The 24,360-nt window shown below is 38.4% G+C and overlaps 2 protein-coding genes across 3 annotated transcripts in view; both read right to left on the minus strand.

Annotated features, from left to right (window-relative positions):
* LOC132165568 (translation factor GUF1 homolog, chloroplastic) overlaps window positions 1-16,836 on the minus strand; it is a 24,630-nt gene extending 7,794 nt beyond the window's left edge. For both annotated transcript variants that reach the window (XM_059576191.1, XM_059576190.1), the window contains exons 1-10: window positions 16,559-16,836; window positions 16,297-16,473; window positions 15,509-15,595; window positions 14,539-14,595; window positions 14,254-14,319; window positions 9,247-9,309; window positions 3,169-3,213; window positions 2,973-3,073; window positions 1,699-1,795; window positions 1,385-1,456 (exon numbers count right to left, since the gene is read on the minus strand). In XM_059576191.1, the coding sequence (XP_059432174.1) occupies window positions 1,385-1,456; window positions 1,699-1,795; window positions 2,973-3,073; window positions 3,169-3,213; window positions 9,247-9,309; window positions 14,254-14,319; window positions 14,539-14,595; window positions 15,509-15,595; window positions 16,297-16,473; window positions 16,559-16,819 (1,026 nt within the window). In that variant the 5' untranslated portion in view covers window positions 16,820-16,836. The remainder of the gene's footprint in view (window positions 1-1,384; window positions 1,457-1,698; window positions 1,796-2,972; window positions 3,074-3,168; window positions 3,214-9,246; window positions 9,310-14,253; window positions 14,320-14,538; window positions 14,596-15,508; window positions 15,596-16,296; window positions 16,474-16,558) is intronic.
* A 2,694-nt stretch (window positions 16,837-19,530) lies between these two features.
* Window positions 19,531-20,001, minus strand: LOC132165110 (uncharacterized mitochondrial protein AtMg00310-like). Its single transcript, XM_059575612.1, has one exon. It carries the CDS (start codon window positions 19,999-20,001, stop codon window positions 19,531-19,533), a length of 471 nt encoding a protein of 156 aa, XP_059431595.1.
* Between the last annotated feature and the right edge of the window lie 4,359 nt (window positions 20,002-24,360).

Consider the following 24,360-nt stretch of genomic DNA (forward strand, 5'->3'; position numbering starts at 1 on the left):
TGATTCCCACACCAATTATCATACCAAAACCTAATATGGGAGCCATCACCGATTCCGAAATTGACAAATCTCGAGAAAACTTCCCATTCTCTCCAAATATGCTTCCACACTCCCATTCTTATGTTTCCACATTCTTATCATATTATTACATGACTAAATGCTTATTTTTTACTTATTACATTTCTATCATTATGTGATATTCATATGGAAATTAAGCTTAAATATGATGAAAATAAAGCAAACTTTAACAATGGGGGACATTACAACTTATCACACAGATTAGGGGATTTATAGCTCATAGTTCAGGGTTGAAAAGTACAATTTACCCTACTTTTAAATATTCAATCAAGCCATAAACGGATATTAACAAAGAGAAGAGAGTACGTGATGTTCACTCAGATTTGGTTTTTTTCCCAGTGGACCTATCAACTGCAAACGTTTCTAATTTTACCTTCCAATTCTCTTTAGATTGAGGCCCAAGCTTTCTTAACCCTAAATCACCTCTCAAAAGGTGTACAAACCTTCTTCTATCCCATTAAACGACACTTAGCTCTTCACCAAAACCTTCAATAAGAAATCTTTAAGAAACCTCTTCTAAAATGTGCCACTGAGGCAGGAATAGTATAATATATATAAATATATATATATATATATATATATATATATATATATAGGTTGGAGACTAATACGCGACTCTTAAGCAATGTTGCCTCTCCCAACAGGTAAAGTTTCTTCCACCCTGGGAGATTAACTGCCTTCAAAACAAGGAAATAATAGATTCTACAAGGTCTTAAATGTTGCTCTTGACGGTAAACGCAAATAGAACATCTAAAGGGGGCCCAAGCTTAAAAGCTAAAACCATCATGAGACAAAACACATCCCTCATTACATCCACGGGAACCAATTCACTTTTCCCTGACACTAGTGCGGGACAAAGAGGGAAGGAGAAGAGGAAGAAGGGGTAAGGGAAGTCCATCTTTGTGACAACTAGGGTGTGCACTATCCACATGTACACAATGTCCTGAAAGAACTTTTTGTAATTGGAGCTCTTTGTACCTTCTTTACCAAATTGTTTTAGCCTCAATTGTCTTTATTGCATGAGTTCTGACTCATAAACTGGAGGTGCAAGTGAATTAGCCAAGAATCATGTTTATAGAATCTATACATATTAAAATGGAAATCTGGAGAGAGATTATTTTGGACAAAAAAATAATTCCACTACTGACCTAGTTTTCCCTTGAAAGTCAATATAGGATTATTTTCTGTTTCAAACTTCTTTAGTGCATAAAGTATCTCCTCACTGCAGTGTGTGTGTGAGAGAGAGAGACAGAGAGAGAGAGAGATATCATACTAAGAACCAAATTATTGAGATGTATGACTTTACCTCCCCGGCAAACAGTTTTCCAACTTGCAACTGATTGGGAGATAAAACTCCAATTTCATCAGCAAAATAATCCTGTAGTTTAATGAATAAATGGTATAAAAGTTAGCACAAAGGATGGCAGAATTATACTTGAAGAGGCAGAAGGAAAACAAAAACAACTCACAATCAATTAACACTGCTCTTAATAAAATTCAGTACAGTATATTGAATAAGCAGGCAGCAGTATATAAAACAATGCATACATATCTCAAATCAGCAGGTAATTCCATTAATGTAAAATCTGATGGGAGGAAGAACAAGAACAAGTACTTTACCTTCCCACTGGCCATAAAATAAATTCGGTCACCTTTCTTTACAGTCCCATCAATGACTCGAAAATATACTATAACGCCTCTGTATGGATCATAGTAACTGCATAAAGATTCAAGAAAGCAAAAGATATTACTTGTGGGAAATGTGCTGTTCCTTTCAAAAACTAATGGATAATTAGTATCAATGTGAAGAATATAATTAGCTTCAACAAGCACGACTGATAAAATAAAAGGAAACTTGAAGTTCTCAGGGAGTGGATTGTCTATATTGAATTCAATGTAAACATCAGCTCTGGAAACTGAAGCTTTCATTTAGTGCAAAATCCTAAGCTGAGAGAGGGTTTTGCACAGATAAATCACAATTAAGTGTACTTCTAATTGCCCATACTTTTAGCAAAATTATTTACAGACTAATAAATTGTTTCCCATTTAGAGTATGATGTACCTATCTACCCAACATATATAGTTCCTGTGTGTGAAATGGACAATAGTGCAAACAAAGAGGAAAATTTAAAGAAAAATGTAAAATATAGGAAATCTATCAAATGTAAAACAATTTATGTAAAACCATGACTAAGATCACTATTTTTATTTTTGTTTAAAAAAATAAACTGTATATGATGTATTAGTATGGCGACAACAAATTTTCTACAAACTAGTTGGAGATTGAAATGTTCATGGCAGTAGAAAACAGAGAGACTGGTTTGGTGATATCACTATTCTGGAGATGTGCACCCATGTTTACAACTTCAGATAGTTCACCTAAGGCTCCAAGCCATTGGATGCAAAAGTTCAATAGTGCCAACTCGGCTCAACTCACATCAACTCAGGTAGTCTTAATCCATCTAATTGGGGTTGGTGACATGGATTTATACACCACTGGGCCTTATCTAGGGCAAGCCATATGAACAAGAAAGAGCGAATGCCTTAGTCATAATCTTTTATGCAAGGGAATTGCGTCTCTTTTGTTTGAAAGATGTAACAGTTTTAAAAATTGTTAACCTAGAAAACATTATCGAACATATTAAATTCAATAAATTCAAGAAACATAAACTTCTTCTAACTTGTATGCTATTCATTTGCAAACTATATACCCGTGCTAGAATTCAAAATAGCAAAATTGATAATTACAATTGAAGAGGGTAGAAAAATGTACTGGTATCATTTAGGCATACACAATAGAGACAAATATGAATATATAGAGGTAAGAAATGACAACAGCATAATGAAATGGAGTTGATTGCCATTGAAAAGATGTGATTGAGTCAAATATGCACCTGTCAAATATTAAAGCCCTCAATGGCCTTTCAGCAGTATCCTTGGGTGGGGGAATCCGTTCAACAATCGCATTGAGAATTTCAGTTATACCAATTCCCTCCTACAAAAGAGAAGGAATGCCAATACTACTACTTTCCATGAGGTACAGACTTATGCCATGTGTTCACTATAAAGATAAAATTAACGAAAACTGACCTTAGCAGAGCAGAATATGGCACTGCTACAATCTAACCCAACAACCTACATTAAAAAAGTATAGAACCAGTTATGAATTTTCTTTTCTGATAAATAATTCATTTCATTAATGAGCGCAGAGGGGTACAACCTAGTACATATGATGTATACAAAGAAAGTCCTCACATGCTAAAAGAAGAACAAAAATGCACAAATTCATAACAATGAGAAAATTGATAGTTATTAAATGCTACAGTCCAACTAAAAAGCAATTTGACCAGGGTGTTCTTGAACCCTTCCCTTGTCTTCTCACGATCTTCAAAACATCTAGCATTCTGCTATCTCCATATACTCCACATTAAACACAATGGGTCCATCCTCCACACATCTAGAATTGAGCGTCTACCCACCTGACCTCGCTGACAATCTAACACTTGTACCACCCTTGCAGGCATAACCCAAAATACTTTGAATAGGGTAAAGATCACACTCCATAATTCTCTTGCTACTTCGCAATGGAGTAAAAGATGATCAATAAATTCCCTGCTTCTCCTACACATGCAACACCATTCACCACTATAACTCTTCTCTTCTCAGATTATCTAATGTCAAAATCTTTCCTATGAGCTGCTGTCTACACAAAAAAGCTCACTTTTTTTTTTTTTTTTCTGATAGGTAATATCAATTTATATAAAAGCGCACAGGGGCGCAATCCATGTACACATGAAGTATACAATAGAGCCCATATATGCAATAGCTATTAAGCTGAAAATGAAGAACATAAAGGGACTTTAACTTTCCAAACACTCCTCCAAGGAAAAGAAAAACCCCCCCGAAGTAGATAACTCATGAAAAAAACAACCTCACCTCAAATTTCTTCCTCTTTGAAGGAATCAACCGAATATAATCCTCACTTCCTTGTCTCCATCTGAATGAATATAACACACCAAAAAATGCAAGCACCAAATCTACCTCCCAATCTTGTACAGCTCTAACAAAAGACACATTCTATTGAATAACCCCATTGGAAGACATCACATTGTCCACAACCCACGCCTCCTTACAACTTGCAATACTAAATAGCTCCGGAAAAGCTTCCTTCAATAGTTGATCCCCACACCAAGCATCATGCCAAAACCGAATCTAAGATTCATCGTCCACTTCATATCTAATATATCTCAAGAAAACATCCCACCCCCTCATAATATGTTTCCACACTCCAAACACCAAAAGGCGCCACTACCTCCTTGGAACATGAACCACCACTCAAACTATCATATTTTGCTTCCACAACCACCAGCCACAGTGTCTCCCTCTCCGTAGCATAACGCTATAACCATTTACCCAACAACGCTTGATTAAACTTAATCAAATTTCTAACACCCAAACCACCATATTACATAGGAGAACAAATGGTCAACCATTTCAATAGATGGAATTTAAAGTCCTCATTGATACCTCCCTATGAAAAATCTCTTTACATTTTCTCAATCCTATTCGCCACACTTAGAGGAATAGGAAACAAAGATAGATAATAAGCGGGTAAAACAGATAGTGTACTTTTGATCAACATCAACCTCCCTCCCTTCGACAAATAAAGCCTCTTCCAGCCCGCCAATCACCTTTCCATTTTTTCTACAATACCATTCCATATTGTAACTAACTTATATGGCGCCCCCAAAGGAAGTCCTAGATATTCCATTGGTAATACTGCCACCCTACACCCAAATATACCAGCCAACCCTCTACGTCATCCACCTGCCAATAGGAATAACCTCTGACTTCAACAAATTAATCTTCAACCCCGAGACCACTTTGAAAAATAAAAAAAGACATCTCAAGTTACAAAGATGTTCACCATTAGCCTCATCTGCAAATAACAAGAGTGACAACCATTCCTACAACATTTCATGATCCCACTGTAAAACCATCCAAAAGGCCCCTATCCATTCTGGCCAACATCATCCTACTCAGAGCCTCCATAACCACTACAAAAAGTAAAGGTGATAAAGGATCCTCTTGTCTTAAGCCCCAAGTACTACATAATGTAAAGGTGATAAAGGTTGCTAGGGCATTATGGTATATGCCATTTTCAGGCGTTTTGGGTTGTCTTGGGTTATGCTTAATAGTTTGGCGGATTTATTTGCCTGTTGGTGGATGGGAGGTCGTTCTCAGAGTGCTTCGGTGTGGAAGGTTGTCCCTCTTTGTCTTATGTGGTGTTTGTGGAGGGAGAGAAATGCGAGAGCTTTGAGGATCTAGATAGGACTTTGGAGGAGCTCAAGTCTTTTTTCTTCTTTTACCTTTTCACTTGGACAGTTGCTTACTTAGCTCCGTTAGTGATTAGCTTTACCGAGTTTCTTCTATTTAGGCGTTCTCTTGTATACGTCCTATGTACTAGGGTTGCACCCCTCTATACTTTTTGGTATATATAACATTACTTATCAAAAAAAAAAAATCCAAATTATGCTCCATTTATCAAAACTGAATAGCAAACCATAGAGATACAAAAGGCTATTCTCCATTTCTTCACAAACCCGCTCCTTTCCAACAAGAATAACAAAAACTCCTAATTCACATGAACATATTCCTTTTCGAGATCCAATTTTCTTAATAAAACTGGTACTCCTAATCTGAGTCAACCATCAAAACATTCATTTGCAATCATAACCGAATCCAGAATTTCTCCCCTTTATAAATGCATTCTATGAATTTGATATGATCTTGTCCAACACTTGTTTCAATCTGTTCACTAGCACCTTAGAAATTTTTTTCTATACTACACCCACGAGATTGATAGGACGAAAAATCCTTAATATCCACCGCACCAACTTTCTTTGGTATGAGAGATATGAAAGTGGCATTAATACTTTTTCTCAAACCGCCCTTTACTATGAAATTCTCTGAAAACTTCCATGATATCCTCATTCAAAATCTCCCAACATGTTTGAAAAAAACCCAAAGAAAACCCATCAGGCCCCGAGGCTTCATCCCCATTCAGATTTTTAACCACCTCAAAAACCTCACTCTCCTCAAAGTCTCTTTCCAACCAAGAACCCTCCTCTTTATTAGACCTACTCAAACTCTAAGAGATAATGCAGAGGATGATAAGCATCAAGAAGAAGATTTATGATAGGACTCAAACTCCTAGAGACAATGAAGAGGATGATAAGCATCAAGAAGAAGACTTATGATAGGACTCTAGTACTATCCTATAGTGTTTAAACTTGTATTATATTGTAAAGTTTAAAGTAGTATTGACTTGTAACTCTTTCTTGGCTATATATACAAACACTTCTGCATTAGTTGATGCAGGCAGCATTACACAAAATCCTATATGGTATCAGAGCCTCAACACGACTAACGTCAATTATTTTTCTCTATGACCGATTCTTCTTCTTCTTCTTCTTCTTCTTCCTCTACCACCGCTTCCAACACGCTACCTATGACGTCTGCTGCACCCCAAAATCCGTTGCACAACATCAATCACCATATTACCCTCAAACTCATACAGATCTTCTTCTTCCTCTACCACCTCTTCCAACACGCTACCTATGACGTCTGCTGCACCCCAAAATCCGTTGCACAACATCAATCACCATATTACCCTCAAACTCACAAGGAAATATTATCCCCTTTGGAAGGTTGTTGTTGTTCCCTTTCCTGAAGGCCATGATCTATTTGGTTTCGTTGACGGCACTCATTGCTGATTCGACATCTGGGATGCTGGTTCCTAATCCTGATTCTCAGCTTTGGTATCACCAAGATAAGCTCCTCATGAGTGCTCTTATTTCCACCTTGTCCGACGAGTTACTGCCTCATATGAATGGGATTTCCACCTCCCATTCGTTATGGCTTACTTTGGAGTAGCTCTTCTCTTCTCACTCTCAAGCTCGGATCTTGCAAGTCCAACATCAACTCGCCACCTTGAAGAAAGGCGCTCAGCCAATCGCTGCTTATTTTCAGCCCAAGGCTTTGCTCACATGCTAACAGCCATTGGTCACCCTCTTGAGGACTCCGATATTGTCTCCTACATCCTCAATGGAGTTGGTGCTGATCATGATCTGATGCTGATTCACTTGTCACCTCAATCAACACGCGATCTGATCCTGCTTCCTTGAATGATCTCTATGGATTTCTTCTCTCTCATGAGCTGCGTCTTGAGCAACATATCAATGGACTTGGTGCTGATTATGATTCACTTGTCACCTCAATCACCCCGCAATCTGATCCCGTTTCCTTGAATGATCTCTATGGATTTCTTCTCTCTCGTGAGCTGCGTCTTGAACAACATATTGCTGCAATTGATCTCTCCATCTCCACTGCCAACACTGCTCAAAGCTGTGGCCGTGGTCGAGGTAGGGGAATTGTATTATATTCTAGAGTTTAAAGTATTATTGACTTGTAACTCTTTCTTGGCTATATATACAAACACTGCTGCATTAGTTGATGCAGGCAGCATTACACAAATCCTATTCTCTTCATCAATGGCTTGAAAAGTGAGCCCATTCATCTTTGGCCTCCAACTATACTGTTATGAATGCAATTGTATATAAACTTGTACTATAGCATTCCTTATCTCTATAGAATCTAACGATAATGACCTATTAACAAGTAAAGACTCGACAATATTATTTCTTCTATTTGAATTCGCCACCCTATGAAAAAACTGTGTTCCTATCACCCTCTCTCAACCAAAGAGCATGAGATTTCTGTCTCTAGGTCACTTCTTCACAGAGGAGCAACCTTTCCAACTCCCTAGCAAACTCCTCCTTCCTCACCTCTTCCTCAACCAACACTCGCCCTTCCCCGGCGACATCTAGCTATCAAATACCCTCCAATAAAACATCAAATCGCTCCTTAAGGTTTAAAAGTTATCAAATCACTCTCTATGGTTCCACCACTATCAAAGAACTCCCTCCATTCCCCTTTCGTTAAGTTTGTAAGAGTTATGAGTGACACGTGGCCATTATGCCATGTCAAGTCCAATAAAAACAAGACGTGTCCAGGCCATGCAATCAGTTAGCTTGCATCAGGCACATGCCATGTTGGATGTGCCACGTCATTAACATGTCAGCTTGGAACTTAAAAATTAGACAATGTCAACGGGAGAGGAAAAAACTCTGTTATGGTAGGGGTCGCCACATGGCTACCCCTCTGCTGTGGGGGAGAGGGGGTAGCAGCGCGGCCACCACCATCTATTGTGGAAGGGGGTAAGTCATCTACTATGGGAGGGGCAGTCGAGCAGCCACTTTGTTGTGGGAGGAGGTGGCTGAGCGGCCACCCCTCTTACTCATGTATTATTTATACTATCCTCACAAAGTACAAGTACATATGCCCTCCAATATTATAATAATAACAATGTAACTATAAAATAAAACATCAATAATACTTTGTAGCCAAATGCTACTTTTGCGTGAGTTCCAGCATTTACAGGGTTCTAAGATACATAGACCTTTGCAAAAACCAAAATCAGAATCCTGGAAATGAGTAAAAGTTGAAATATTTGGCAGAGCTTCTGCATGATTTCTCTTCTTTGTCATCTTCTTTTCCCTCCATTTCCACTTTCTATTCATATCACTTTCTCAACTTCCTGTTCTCTCTTGTTTCTTCTCCTAACCTCTCCCTCTCCATCTATTCTGCTCTAGACTATTTTCTCCTCTCTCAAAATGATAACGCTTCTTCCAATCTTTTACTCCTATTTCTTCTCTCTGTATGAGCTTTTCCTCTCATTTGTATTCTGATTGCCTCCCTTAAACCATAAGGCTCTATATTTTTGCCTTCCATTCACCTCTTTTGAGGTTGCAAATCAAGTTGATTCCCTGTTTTACTAACTACTCACTCTGATGTGCAAGTAAAAATAAATAATTTAGTACCCATATTGTAGTAAGTCACTAAATGTTAGTTCAGCTTAAAAAAAAAAAAAAAGAAATCAAGGAGGATTTGCTCTCCTGGGATTAACTAGTAAAGCCAAAGTTTTAAAGAGACCAGACCCAGAAAATATAAATTATCTTTCCAGCATCCTGCCATCCAGTAAAATGACTAGCACCAATATATATCACACACATTAGACATAGAATCTTTCAATTTTTTTGCACCAACCTCTTCAATCTCCCGGACAACACGATCTGGTTCAGCACCTGGGAGATCTATTTTGTTCAAAACCTGTAACATAATGTTCTATGAAAATGAAAATATATTCACATAAAACTATAATTTTACCTGACTATGCATTGGCTGGAGAATGAATTAAAAGAAATATCGAAGGATGAGGAAAAAAAAAAGTGATATGAACTGTTTGTGAGTAATACCAACTTCAAATGAGTCATGTGTAAGTACTTGTAGAACATGTTTTCTGGAGGTTACATGGCATGTTACATGAGTGCAATAATACCAAAATGTGTCAATTATTAACATCAGTAAGTGAGACATGCAAGAGCCAAAAAACTTTTTGGATGAAATTTTGGTGTCCAGATAAAGGGGATCACAGTATTCTGCTAGATGTTCTTAAATGATGATCTCACAGAGTTGATTATTACTATGCATTTTTTCACTAGTACTAAACAGTGGGCTAATTATAATAGCATTTTTAAGTCAAGCAGGCCCATGACTGGCTTCCGGCTGCACAGAAGTGGAAACAGATAATGTCCTATATGATGGATATACCCTCAAGCATTTAGCTGATCTTTTATGAAATACTAGCAAACAACCCCATCCCAACCATTTAAAATAGTTAAAATCTTCATTGGCAGCATCATACATAAAAGTTATATGCACACACAGCAATAGCAATGGCCACCAAAACAATTTTAGATTTGTCCAAAAATTATATGCATAACAGCCAGCAGCCCAGCACAAACTCTTATAGGCCAACCGAGAGCAATACAGATCTGATTTATATTCTGTTTCTCAATCATTACTCCTCTTGAGAGGCTTGGTAATGTGGTAGCCATCCATGGCAGGGCAGAGCGTGCCCCCTTTCGAGGCCAAAGGAGACTAAGAGAAGAAATGATGCTTTAGGATCTGGACCTTACTGAGCTCAACAATATATCTATACACATGAGCAGGCAACCACACAAGGAAACCAAATGTATGAGCAGCTGGCACAGATGTTTCCAGCAACCTATGTTGAAGATTTTATCTAGAAAAATCAAACTTAGGATATTATAGTGCTTTAAGATTTTTGTTCAATTACTTTTGATATTTTATAGTTATAACTTTCTAGATTTAAATAAATTAGGAGCAAGTCAGTTACTTAGGATGAAGGGACTTCGCCATAAAGTAATGGTGACGAAGGGAATTGCTTCTAGCTAGTAGCTGCTGTATTCGAAATTATCCTAGTAGATTATGATATGTACTATAAAAGCACACAGCCTATATTGTTTTGAATGTTATCAATTAATTGTGTTAAGCCACCAATTATCATAAAAGCTTAAGCAGATAAAAAATGATACACATGAAATATTTGATTGAAATGGGGGCAAATGGCTGAGACAAGGTTTGAACTTAAGATCTTTAGCTCTGATGCCATATTAAATTACCATTTATCCTAAAAGCTTTAACTGATAGGAATTGGTAAAATTTAATCAACACTTTAAGAAATTAAAAATTGAGTTTACTTGAAATCCACCTCCCCTCCCCTTTCTCTCATTCCTATCCAACCTTCTTTCTTCATTCTTTCTTTCTCACCAATGTTCTCCACAGTTTTCTTGCTTCTTCCTTGCTGAAGTTCACAACAATCTCATCCCATAATTCTCTCTTAGTTTCACTTCCAACAAATTAAGTTACTTTCCCTATTCATATCCACCCAACCACATCTATTCCCCTTGATTCTCATCACCTTCCTAGCAAGACAGCCCTTTCATCACAAGAGTTCCAACACTGTCCATCACTTGGAAATAATGTATTAATTAACAAATTTGAAGAATGAAGCTCAAACTAAAGATCGAATTACTTAGAGATTCAAGCCAAACCTCCTTGAACAGAGCAAGAATCCCCACTTCACTTAAATTTCTTCTCAATGTTTTGGCAGACTATGATTACCCATCCTTACCCTTGGAAGTTGAAAAATTGGTTTTGTTGGTAAAAGCTAATGCATATGTGGGATATGTGGTATCTATTGTATACTTTCTGCGTACATGGGTTGCGCCCCTTGCGCTTTTATATAAATTGATATTACCTATCCAAAATATATATATATGTTAGAAGAGTTAGGGTTTGAGTCATTAGGGTTTTGGGGGTAGTTTAGTCTTTATGGTATTTCCCTAATCCTGTATAATAGGATGTTTGTATTAGGTTAACATAAGTTGAATAATATAATAGGCTCCGCCTTTTATGTCTAAATCATTCATACAAATTATAACATCGTATCAGACCCTTAGGGTTTGAATCCTTGGCCCTTTGTTTGTAGTAGCGTTTTTCCGCTCTATTTGTGTTGTTTTGTTGAGTGTTTTTCTGGTGGCAGCACCGCCCATGTGGGCATAATGCCCACACGAGCAGTGCCCTGAAATATGTAGCTGTCCATGGGAATTTTTTGAAGAAAGAAAGTTTTTTGTCATCAATCTGTCACAGCTTCTTGGTGTGTTGGTCACTAACGGCTTCTAGGTGTGATTGTCGGTCTTATCTGTGGTGGCCGGCAAGTTTTGTGGTGGATGGCGAAGTTACAATGGCCATTGGAGAAAAAAACAATCTGGCCATTTGATGTTTGTGGTGTTGAAACGTTGATCTATGGCCATCATTTGATTCTGTTGTCGCTATTTTTGGAGTGGCCGGAGTGGTCTGTATTCTCCGGTAAGATCCAGCGAGCTTCGGCGAAGGTCCGGTGAGCCTACAATGACTGTTTCTGTTATGTCTTTCACTGTTTTGCTTCTGTTTTAGGTATTGCCGGCATGTTTTGTCTATCTTCGGCGAGTTTCAGCAATTTCCAGCGAGTCTCCGATGAAGGTTTTTTTTTTTCTTTTTTTCCTCCAGTAGTTGTTTTCCGGCAAAACTTGTTGGTTAATCATGTGTTTGTTGTTGGTTGTTGGGTGATCGATGCATCCGACCGGCCTTGGATTCTCTGGCGAGAACAGACCCAATGTTGTAATCGATGTCGACCGGCCTTGGTGTTTTATGACAAGAACCGATCCCAAGATCGTTGTATCCGACCGGCCTTGGATTCTCCGGTGAGAACCGATCCAATGTTGTGATCGATGTATCCAACCGGCCTTGGTGTTTTGCGGCGAGATCCGACCAAATCTTGGTTGTTCAAGTTTCCGACGAGTTTTCGACCAGCGTTGAAGTTTTATTTAATTATCTTGTTATTTGTATTGTGTGCTCCAAGTTGTTCCAACTTGAGGGAGAGTGTTAGAATATGTTTTTCTAGTTGTTTTTCATTTGCTTGTATCTTCCAAGCTGGATTCATGTGATGTATATGCTCCAACTTGAGGGGGAGTGTTAGAAGAGTTGGGGTTTGAGTCATTAGGGTTTTGGGGGTAGTTTAGTCTTTATGGCATTTCTCTAATCCTATATAATAGGATGCTTGTATTAGGTTAACATAAGTTGTATAAGTTGAATAATGTAATAGGCTCCGCCTTTTGTGTCTAAACCGTTCATACAAACTATAACAATATATATATTCTAATAAGTACGTGTAAAGTGCTCCCTGAATCTTAGACAAGAAAAAACAAGTAAATCATGTATCACCCACAGGTTCTTCCTCATGCAAAATGGTGCATTGTCTTGCTGAGTTTTGGACATTCTTAAGATTAGTGTACCCTAAGTCACCCACTACCTCTACCAATATATTTAAAATAAGAGTAACATGTACATATGTTAAATCTATGACCAAATTTTTTAGTTGCATAAAATATCAATTATAGACAGCCTATCCTGCCAACAATAACCAAATAGAAAATATGGAATTGAATATCCATAGTTGTCTGGTATATAGGTCAAATAGCATTCACCTAAACTCATAAAAAGACAGTAATTCCAGGGATTTTAGGATCCATAACCCTTTCAACCCAGGAAAAAATTATGCTTTTAGAAATGCTTTGTGCCAAAAGTGCCAAAAGTGCCAATGACCTAATATTACAACTGCAGCCAAATCAACAACGACAATCATCCACACAATTTAAAAATAATGAGTTTCTTTTTCTATGTTTTTGTTTTCTTTTGTATGAAATCTCTACAGATAAACTACAATCAAAGGAATGAAAAACCATGAGAATAAAAAATTAAAAGAAGAAGGGATACTTCATAAAGCAGCCATCCATCATAGAAGATCACAAAAATAAAGTGTAGTGTCCAGACAAAAGAATTATTTAAGTGGGTAATTTTGTATATTCAATGCAGGGTTGTTAGGGTATTCGTTAGTTTTCAGGCGTATTTAGAAAGACTGATAACCTCCCACCAAACTATACAGTTATTAGTTTAATGAATGTCCACAAAGAACAATACAGAGGCAGGTACTCACAGTCTTGAAAGGGAATATGATAGAAGATCAGGAAACCAATTCTACTGTTCAATAAATTGATCCCTTGAAGAAAGAACTGATCCCTCACCTTTTAATCTCTACAAATACATAACCCAGAGTTTTGAATTTGGGGGTTTTGAACATGTATAGGCTTTTATGTCAATTGATTGATTGTACTTTCATACTGTGATGTAAATTGGATATTATGGTTAGGTAATTGATTTTAGCACACCGGTAAACTTAGTCTTGTGGATATTTTGTAAGTAAATCAGCCTAAATTTGATTCGAAGGTTCGAATTTTGTAAAGCTACTTACAATTTTGAGTTCTATGAGGAATTTCATAAAACTTTCCACCATCTCTATAAATATTCTAAAAGATCTCAAGACTAAAAGTTCACCTAAAGCCAATAAATAAGTATTGTCCCTGCATTCAAGGCATTTAAAAGCCCTTCCAACAATTTATGAATGACTCACAATTGGAGCAACTATATATAACTAATGTGAAAACATTTCAAAAAAAAAAAAGGTCTCCATCTAAAAGTAAAAAAGAAAAGAAAAGAAAAAGACGATAATATCACCAAAATGAACTAAAAATGAATTATAAGAGAAAAACCAGCAGTAAAATATAATACTAAGCACAACAGTCTACTTACAGGGATGATTTCTAGGTTGTTTTCCAAGGCCAAGTAAACATTAGCTAGTGTTTGTGCTTCAACTCCCTACAACATAAAAGACATGCTCAATAATGCTAGCTTTGGAGGATATGTTAACAACTGAATTTTGCAAGAAATAAGGCTACTTTGAAGTTTCATCACACCGAATTAATAGTAAAAAAGTCAGTATAACCACATTACAACAATAATCATGGGTAACAAACGTTAAATGCATAGTGCTATGAATGAATAAGTAAAAACAAATTGAAGTCGCTAAAGATTCACCTGAGAAGCATCTACAACAAGGAGAGCTCCCTCACATGCAGCAAGAGACCGAGAAACCTAGATACAGATGAATGAGTAAAAAGTTAAAAATAAAATATTAATTAATAAATCACCTCTATGCACTGCTACCCACTTTCTGACTGAAACATGTCAGAGAATGGACAGATTAGAGTGGCTAACAAATCCACCGATAAAAATATATGCTAAATAATTTGATCCATAACTCTTGTAGGCAAAACCAAAATAAGTAGTACTATGCAGAGATACAAGAGAAGCAACAATGATGCCTGGAAATCGTTGATAAAGCAAACGATAAATGAAAATGTGAATTCATTTTGTCATGTTAAAGCAAAGTCATTCCTGAACAATGACACCCTACAGCACAACCTGGCTATAATAAGATTGAGCAGAGAAAATTACCCAACTTCTAGAACCTGCTTGATCTACAACTTAGGCTGACGCTAAAGGTTAGTTAAATAAGCACACCTAAAACATTAATACAGTCCTTACAAGCAAAAAAACTTAGGCTGCTGTGAACTGAAATTAGTACATCTCCAAAATTATAATGTGCTAAAAAACCTGGTATTATATAATCATACTATTAAGTCAAGTTTTGGAGAAAAATGTTACATAACTTACATGCAACAAGGCAAAAATTCCAATTATTACTCTAAGAGAAACTAGCATGATGATATACAGAAAATGTATAGAATAAATACTTTAGAAATGTTTGAAGTACCTATCTGGTAATAAGGGGACCAAATGACATGGTTTGGAGATTATAAGCATTGGATAGCACAGTATTTTTCTTATCCCAGTTGATGGGTCTATCATGTAAACGTGGTAAAGACGATCAATTATCAACGATGATCCTAAACCAGGAAGCAGTAATGCAGTCGTACACATCACTGTGCTTTAAAGCAAATAAAAGCATTATATGTTGACTAACTAATATGTCAAATTCACATACCTCATAAGAGAAGTCTACATGCCCTGGTGTATCAATTAGATTCAGGCAATATGGTTCACTTTTAAAGATATAACGCATTCGAGCAGCCTGCCACAAAGAGAAAGACAAATAAAATCGGTTTATCGAATGCTAAACATATAACAGAGCAATAAAAATAGATCACAAAATACTGAAGGCATGATATTCAGAAAAATAAAATGCATTAGTTCTGCTGCTGATTTTGTATCTTGCCAAGGACAAGAACCATTAGTAATTTAGTAAATGGGACAAGTGCCTACCGCCAATGGATCCATCACATAACAAGCTGGAATAGTTAAAAAATGAATGTGCAAAGTAGCAATTAGTAGATTTCACATTGGAGATATTATTTGGCATGTCCTTTTTGAGGTTAAAATACCTAGGCAATAGTTACAAAGCACCAAGTTCCCATGTAGTTATCTTTCTGCTCTAATAGGTCCAATTTAGATGCCTAAAGTTTGATTAATATACTCTGCATATTTTTTATTGATATACTGGGCAGTCTGGGCATATCATATGTATCGGTCAGTGTGGTATTTGGTTCAGATTACGATTCCTCTGAATCAAATTATATCAATGCAACATGCAGATTAAGAATCCCAAATAAGCCATTCAGATGTTTTACAGGAGCAAGTTTATACCATAAAATTCAATACTTGTTAACAGTAGATTGAGTAAAAATGAACAAAGAAGAGCGGATAGATAACCGTACACACTGGAAAATGGAACAAGATAATATGTAGGGATAAATCTCACAAAATTCTTCAAACCTGTAGTTTGATAGTGATGCCTCTCTCCCTCTCCAAATCCATGTTATCAAGAAACTGTTCCTTCATCTCCCGCTTCTGTACAGTTCCGGTCACTTGGAGCAGTTTATCCGCCAAAGTCGATTTCCCATGGTCTATGTGCGCAATGATGCTGAAATTCCTGATGTTAGACACAGGGACCTGCAGTTTTAGACCCGAAACAAAAAGGCAGCTGAGCAAATACTCCTATACAAGGAAGTTGGTTGTTGATTTGTAAGAATTTGACCTTGAGAAGGCGATCTTGGCCGTCTTGGACGGCGAGGTCCGGGCCGGAGAGGCCTGGTGACTGGCAAAGGACTCGGAACCTCGCCGGCCGAGAAAGAGGGAGTCTGGTAGAGAGAGGAAGTGGTAGCGCAGACAAGTCCAAGGTGCTTCTACTTCTGCTTCTTCTTCTTGTTCTAAAGCTAAAGGTTTGGCAGCAATGGTGTTGCTGTTGAGTGTTGTTAGTGGATAAGAGGAGCGCGCGAGAACAGAGGCCTGCGGCCATTACAATTTTCACCACTTAATTTCGTGCACCGTCTACTGTATAATCTAATTTCTATATATCGCAGCATGGAATATTGGAATGAGTTAAGATTCTCGGCTGCCTCAAGCGTCAGACATCTTTTTCTTTTTTTTCTTTTTTTTTTTTTATTTGAAAAGATAAATATTACAGAAAAATTTAAATTTGAGGTATTAGCATTAAATTTAAAATGATAAAATCCATTTTAAGTGATACCGTCCCTAAAGAGTTAACCTTCCACCTATAAGTTTTAGTTTTAAATCAAAAAATAAATTTTGAGACATGAGAAATTAAATATTAACTTATAAAAATTTAACCAAAAAAAAAAAAAACAAAACAAAATCTAGTAGGACTAGGAAGAGAGAGATTTTTCTACAAATTTTTTTTTTTTTTTAATAAAGCCACATCAGACTTTGGTAGACACTTGTCTGACTCTTGGCAGCCTAATAGCAGGACTCTATTGGAATCGTTTTTCAAAGGAAGAACCAACGCGCCAGTGGCGTGCACTCGCCTTTTTTTTTTTTTTTTTTAATTGAATAAAATTATATAAGTCAATTTTAATTTAATTTAGGAAAAAATCCATATACACCCTGACCCCTTAAACTAAAACCTAATTGACAATATCTAGGTGTTACTGCGGGCAGTTCCAACCGCCCGATAACCGCTATAACCGTTAACCGTTTAACCGTATTAACCGCTATAACCGCCTAGTGGTTAGAGGGTATTGAGTTTACTAACTCTTAACCGCCTTTTTATATAATATATTTTTATACTTATAAATATAATAATATTTAAACATATAACATAATTACTTGATAATTAAATCGCAATTTGAGTATTAATATATTATCACTATAATTAATATAATTATATCACATGAGCAATTGATTATATAATAACAAATTATACATATATAATATGACATAACTTATAAGTATACCAATTCATACTAATACAACAATTAAGTATTTAGAGACTTAGTTCCAATGTATGTTATAAACTTATAAGTCTATACATGTTATAAATTATAATTATACATATCTGCATATAAATAATATAAATGTATAAGATCAATACTTAATCATATGATTAAATGACAATTCAAATACTTTATTCAAGTTAATCATATTATTAATGTACAATGATAATGTGATTCGTATAATATCAAATTAAGTAATTGTCATTAAATTCAATAATGTGTTACTTATAACCACAATTGAAGTATTAATGTATTATCATTCTAATTTATATAATTAGATAATAACAAATTATACATATATAATATGATATAAGTTATAAGTTTACTAATTCATACTAATTCAACAATTAAGTACCTAGAGACTTAATTCCAATGTATGTTATAAACTTATAAGTCTATATATGTTATAAATTATAATTATACATATATGCATATAAATAATATAAATGTATAATGATAATATGATTCGTATAATATCAAACTAAGTAATTGACATTGGATTAAACAATGTGATTTTTTTTTTTTTTTTTTTTTTTGAATTGGTTCTCCAAAATTCCATAAAAATCAGGGTAAACAGAGACTACAGATGGTTACGGACGGATAGGAAAATCCTCACGCCACACCCTATTATCTTCTAAGGTCAGTGCTAACTTTGCTAAGCGGTGGGCTTCTCCATTAGCTTCCCGTTTTACATGCTATACTACAACATCTTGGAAAAACCGGAATGAAGCCTTGATGTCCTGGATGATTGGCCCGTATCGACCAAGCACGCCATCCTTGCTGCACAATGCACCCACCACTTCAAGTGCATCTCCCTCCAAAACAACTTTAGATAAACCCATTTCAATATTGAGTTCAACACCACACCTTGCTACTAGAGCTTCTCCCGTGGCTGGGTCTTGGATAAATTCCTTTGTCTCGCACACCATGGCCTTTTCTCGCCCGTCACTGCCCCGAATAATTACCCCCAACCCCACCCGATGCCTATCTCTGTCAACCGCCACATCCCAGTTCACTTTGTGAACATTCACCGGGGGAGGCATCCAGCACATGGGTGTGGGATGTCGTTGGATTGGTCGGTGCTTTTGGGCATTACTTTCTGCTAACAGGTGAGCATCCAGTTGTTCTTGCGCCTTGCGGTATACAACTTGAGGTGGAATAACTTCCCTTCATGCACAAAAACGTTCCTTCTCAGCCATAGCTGTCTTGCAATAATTGCTACAAGAGTCGTTTCTTCCTCACTAAGTCGATTCAGTAGTTTCTCCATGATACTCATGAAGTCCAGATTTTCGCTAGAGGTTTTGCTAATCTTCCCAGATACCACACTCCAAACATCTCGGGCTAAGGGGCACACCCACAGAATATGGCTCACTATCTCCACGTCCAGCTTGCAGACCGGACACATGGGGTCATTCGTTACATGCTTTTTAAAAAGATTGTCCTTTGTCGCTAGAATATTGTTACAGGCCTTCCACAGAAAATTCTTAATAGTTGGGGGAACTCTGCAGGCCCATATCTTCTTCCATAATTCTCGGCTTGGCTCTCTGTTGGAACAGCTCCCCATGTCAATTTCAAACCCTTCCTTAGCCATGTGGTATGCACTTCGCACTGAAAAATTACCTTTGTGTGTACCCATCCAATAGAGCCGGTCTTCTCCATTGCACAAACTGATTGCCAATCCACATATAGAGGCTACTTCTTCGGGCCCAAAAATTTCTTATATAAGAGCCGTGTTCCACCAGTTGGTATCGGCATCAATCAATTCACTCACCTTGGCATCGTGAGCAAGGATTCGAACAAGAGTCTGGACATGGCCCACTGTCCCCCTACATACCCACTTGTCTTTCCAGATACCTATCTTTGAACCGTCACCGACCCTCCAAGCCATTCCTAAGTTAAGCAGTTTCCTTGCTTTCCAAATACTCCTCCATACGTATGACGGGCTTCGACCGAGATCTGCTTCCATAAAATTACCATGAGGATAATATTTTTCCGTTAGGATCCGAGACACTAAACCATGTGGGTTTTGTATGAGTCGCCACCCTTGTTTTGCCAATAGAGCAATATTAAACCATTCCAGGTCATGATAGCCCATTCCCCCCATCGTCTTAGCCTTCCCAAGCTTTGACCAGCTCATCCATGCTATCCAATTGTCATTTTGTTTGTGTCCCCACCAAAACCTCGCCATCATCGCATTGATATCCCCACATAGTGCTTTTGGGAGTAAAAATACACTCATAGTGTATGTGGGGATTGCCTGGACCACCGCCTTTAGTAGTACCTCCTTGCCTGGTTGAGACAAAAAGTTCTCTTTCCACCCTTGCAATTTATCTCATATTCTTCCCTTGATGCCATTGAAAGCACTAATTCGAGATCGGCCTATCAAGTTTGGGAGCCCCAGATATTTTTCATACCGGTTTGTGACGCTCACTCCAGCGGTCGACATAAGAAAATTCTTTGTCTCCACCCTTGTATTCCGACTGAAAAAAATTGAAGTCTTTTCCCGGTTCAACTTTTGTCCAGATGCCTGTTCATAGCTACCAAGAATGTCCTGAATTTTTGTCCATTTTGTAAAAGTGGCCCTGCAAAACAGTAAACTGTCATCTGCGAAAAAGAGATGGTTTATCTTTGTCCCCCCTCTAGCAATGGGAAGACCTGTTATTCCCCCTTCTGCCTCCGCTATATTAAGTAAAGCACTAAGACCTTCCGCACACAGGATAGAAAGATAAGGGGATAATGGGTCCCCTTGACGGATGCCTCGTGAAGGTTTAATACTTCCATAAGGTTGGTCATTAATGAGAATTGAATAATACACTGTTCTAACACAAGCCATAATTAGTTTTACCCATCTTTCTGCAAAGCCCAATTTTGTCATGACGGCCTCCAAAAAATCCCATTCAACTCGATCATAAGCTTTACTCATGTTGAGTTTAAGTGCCATAAACCCCTTCCGCCATTTCAACCGCACATCCATGGTATGGAGTGCCTCAAAAGCAATAATTATATTATCCGTAATTAACCTCCCGGGGACAAAGGTGCTTTGATTCGCCGAAATAACCGTGGCCAAAACCTTTTTCATTCTATTGGCAAGGACCTTTGCAATGAGCTTGTAGAGCACATTGCAAAGGCTTATGGGCCGAAAATCAATTACCCGAGAAGGGTTCTTTTTCTTTGGGATGAGGACAATGTTTGTGGCATTAATAGACGGGTCTAGAAACACAGAATTTAGAAATTCTAGAACAGCTATGCATACCTCAATCTGAACAACTGGCCATGATTTTTGGTAGAAACAAGCCGCAAAACCGTCAGGCCCAGGGGACTTGAGTGGGTGCATTTGTCTGAGAGCAGCATCCACCTCCTCCACCCTAAACTCTTTGAGCAAATCTTCATTCATGGCCTGTGTCACCCGAGGGGTTACACATTCCATGCAAGCTTGCAGCCCTTGGGTCCCTGCCGTATGGAATAGATTTTTATAGTATTCCAAAAAAGCCGCACTAATTTCCTCCTCATTCTTCCAAACTCTTCCAGCTTCATCTGTGATGCTGCTAATGTGATTTATTCGCCTCCAATGGTCAGCCCAGGCATGGAAGAACGGCGTATTGCGATCGCCGTACTGATACCAATTTTGTTTGGATCGCTGCTTCTAGTGAATATCCTCCTGCTCCAATAAAAATTCTATGTCCTATTTGAGTCTTTTGATTACGGCCTAGTCCTCCTGTTTTTCTGCACATTGTAATTGCTCTAGCCATTTAGTTTTCTGCTGGATCATTTTCCCTGTATTGCCATACTTTTGTCCGTTCTATCACAAGAGTTCTCGTTGGCAGTGGTCCAACTTTTCCTGCACATCCTGCATTGCCGAGCACCCGTAAGTCTCAGACTTCCACTCCACATCCAGAATTTTATTATACTCATCATGCAAATGCCACTTTGACTCAAACTTGAATCTCCGTTGTGGCCGTGGCTTCTCCTGCCCGTTCCCATTGGTTTGCACCCAGACCGGCTTGTGATCAGATGACCTCACAGCTAGAATATGCAGAGTGACTTCCCCAAAAATTTGGCTCCATTCTGTATTAGCTACAGCGCGGTCCAAACGCTCTCGAATAAAATCCCCATCATATCGGCAATTCGACCAGGTGAATTGCGATCCTTCATAACCCAGGTCACGTAGGTCACAATATTCCAAGGCCTCCCTGAACCTCTGCATTTGTCTCTCCTGTCTGATCGCACCTCCTTCCTTCTCATCCTGATTTGTTATCTCGTTGAAGTCCCCTAAGCATAACCATGGCAGCGGGACATAAGTCTTCAGATGTTCAAGTAGAAGCCAGGACTCGTGCCTTTTTTCACTCACCGGGTGCCCGTAAAAACAGGTAAGCTTCCAACATCCTCCCCTTTCTGGAAATTCTACAATTGCATTAATATGTCTTTGAGTGAAATTTTGTATCTCCACAGCCTGGCTTTCTTTCCAGAACAACGCCAATCCTCCGCTCAAGCCGACAGGGTCAACCACAAACATCCTTTTAAAGCCAAGCTTGATTCTAATAAATTCCATTCTATCTTTATTACATTTTGTTTCCATGAGAAACAAAATGTCGGGTCTCTTTTCCTTCGTCATAAGACAAAGGTCTCGAACTGTCCAGGGGTTCCTAAGCCCCCGGCAGTTCCAACATAGCAGACTCATTGTGCTTGACGGGGCTGCCCAGCAACTGCCGCCATTGCCTCGTCCGATGCAGTACTGTCTCCATTCATCCTTCTTGTTTTGATACTCCTGTTTGCTTTCTCAGTCTCATAAACTGATTCTTGGCGTTTCCTCCTATCCTTGACAGTTAAGTCAGAACCACCATGCCTGTCTCCTTGTCGAGCCATACGTTTCCAGGTTTTAAGTCCTGGCTGTTTTCTGCTGCTACTCACATTCTTATATCCCACTTCCCCTGTCCCCGTGCCAATGTCGTTAGGGTCCCCATAGATATAATCCATTCGTGTTGTCTCCTCGGGCCCATTGACTCCATAAGCCTCTATATTATCCCCCATTAGTTCTGCCTGTTTATTGGGCCCTTCATGCAGCCCACCAAATTTGTCCGATTCAAACCCTGCTCCACGTGGCCTCTCACCCACAGCTTCACCTACGTCATTCCTTTTGCTCCCAGCCATAATTTCACGCGATTCCCGCTCGCCAATTTCCTTCTCAGCCCCAGAAAGGAAAGCTACCGACTCCTCGCTATCCATTTCCAAATTTGCAGACGTAGGGTTTCCTGGTTGCATGCTTCCTTCCTTTTTTGTGGTTTCCTGATTCTCCCAACCGCCGCTCCCTTTGGCTTGTGTATCTCGCGACCATGTCTGCCCCTCCCCCGCCCTGTAGCTGTATGGTCCCCCAACACCCTTTCGACTGGGATCTTCCACTCGAAGCCATGTTCGCCATTGCTTGTTCTCCTCTTCAGTACGTCGCTTCGTAGATTTTGGGACAGGACACCCTCTTGAGCCATGGACAATGCTCCCGCAGCTAAAGCAAAAGAGGGGTAGTTTTTCGTATTTGAAAATGACCCAGTGTGATTTCCCCTCCAACTGGAGTCCCCTTCCACGATCCAATGGCTTAGTGAGGTCTATGACGACCCGAAGTCTCAAACACTACCCCCAGCCTGCTCCATCCCCAGCCACGTCCACCTCTTCAAGCTGACCTATAGATGATCCAATTTTAATCCCTACATTCTTGTTCATGCATAGAAATGGCATATCATGCACTTGGACCCAAATGGGTGAGTGCGTGAAATCCATCTTAGACGGAGCGGTACTGCCATCAAAATTGTTCAGTACGGGGATTTGCCGATCAAAAGACCATGGGCGACCTTCCATAACTCTCTCCTTGTCCACCTGCTCAGTGAACTCAAACAACCACATGTTATCTTGTAACTCTTTAAAACCACCCCACCAACTAAACGCCATATTCTCGAAAGTATTGATTTGAACCTCTCCTTATTCACCTGCTTCTGTGCCCATATTTTACCCACCAAACATAGATCTCCACACTCACGGTTAACCGCAATCTCCCCTTCCGTAATTTGTATCCCCACCTTCTCACTTTCTGTTAATTTGATTTTTCCACACAGAGCTTCTATTTCTGCTTCCATCACTCCCTCTCGCTCCTCTAGTAATGATGACCAAACTCCTGCTTCGTTGAGACGGACAGGGACTCCACCTCCAGCACTAGCCGCCTCTCTATGAGAAACCCTAGTGGAGACTTTTTTTAAACAGTTTTAGGTTTTTTCTAGAAGTTTTAGTATTTTTATTTTTTAGTATTTTTACTAAGGATAGTTTTGTCACTATGGAACATTGACGATGTTTTAAACTTTTAATAGTTTGGAAGACATTGTCACAATTGAAAGTTGAGGAGATATTGTTAGAGGTGTCAATACGGTTACGGTTAGTAGATTTCACTAACCGCAACCGCTAATCGCGGTTAGCTACTAACCGCCGGTTAGCGGTTAGTGAAATAGGTAACTACCTGCTAATCGTTTTTTTAAAATTTGCCTTTTTTTTTTTTGGCCTTTATGGG

The sequence above is a fragment of the Corylus avellana genome, chromosome ca11, assembly GCF_901000735.1.
Source record: "Corylus avellana chromosome ca11, CavTom2PMs-1.0".
Classification (NCBI taxonomy): domain Eukaryota; kingdom Viridiplantae; phylum Streptophyta; class Magnoliopsida; order Fagales; family Betulaceae; genus Corylus; species Corylus avellana.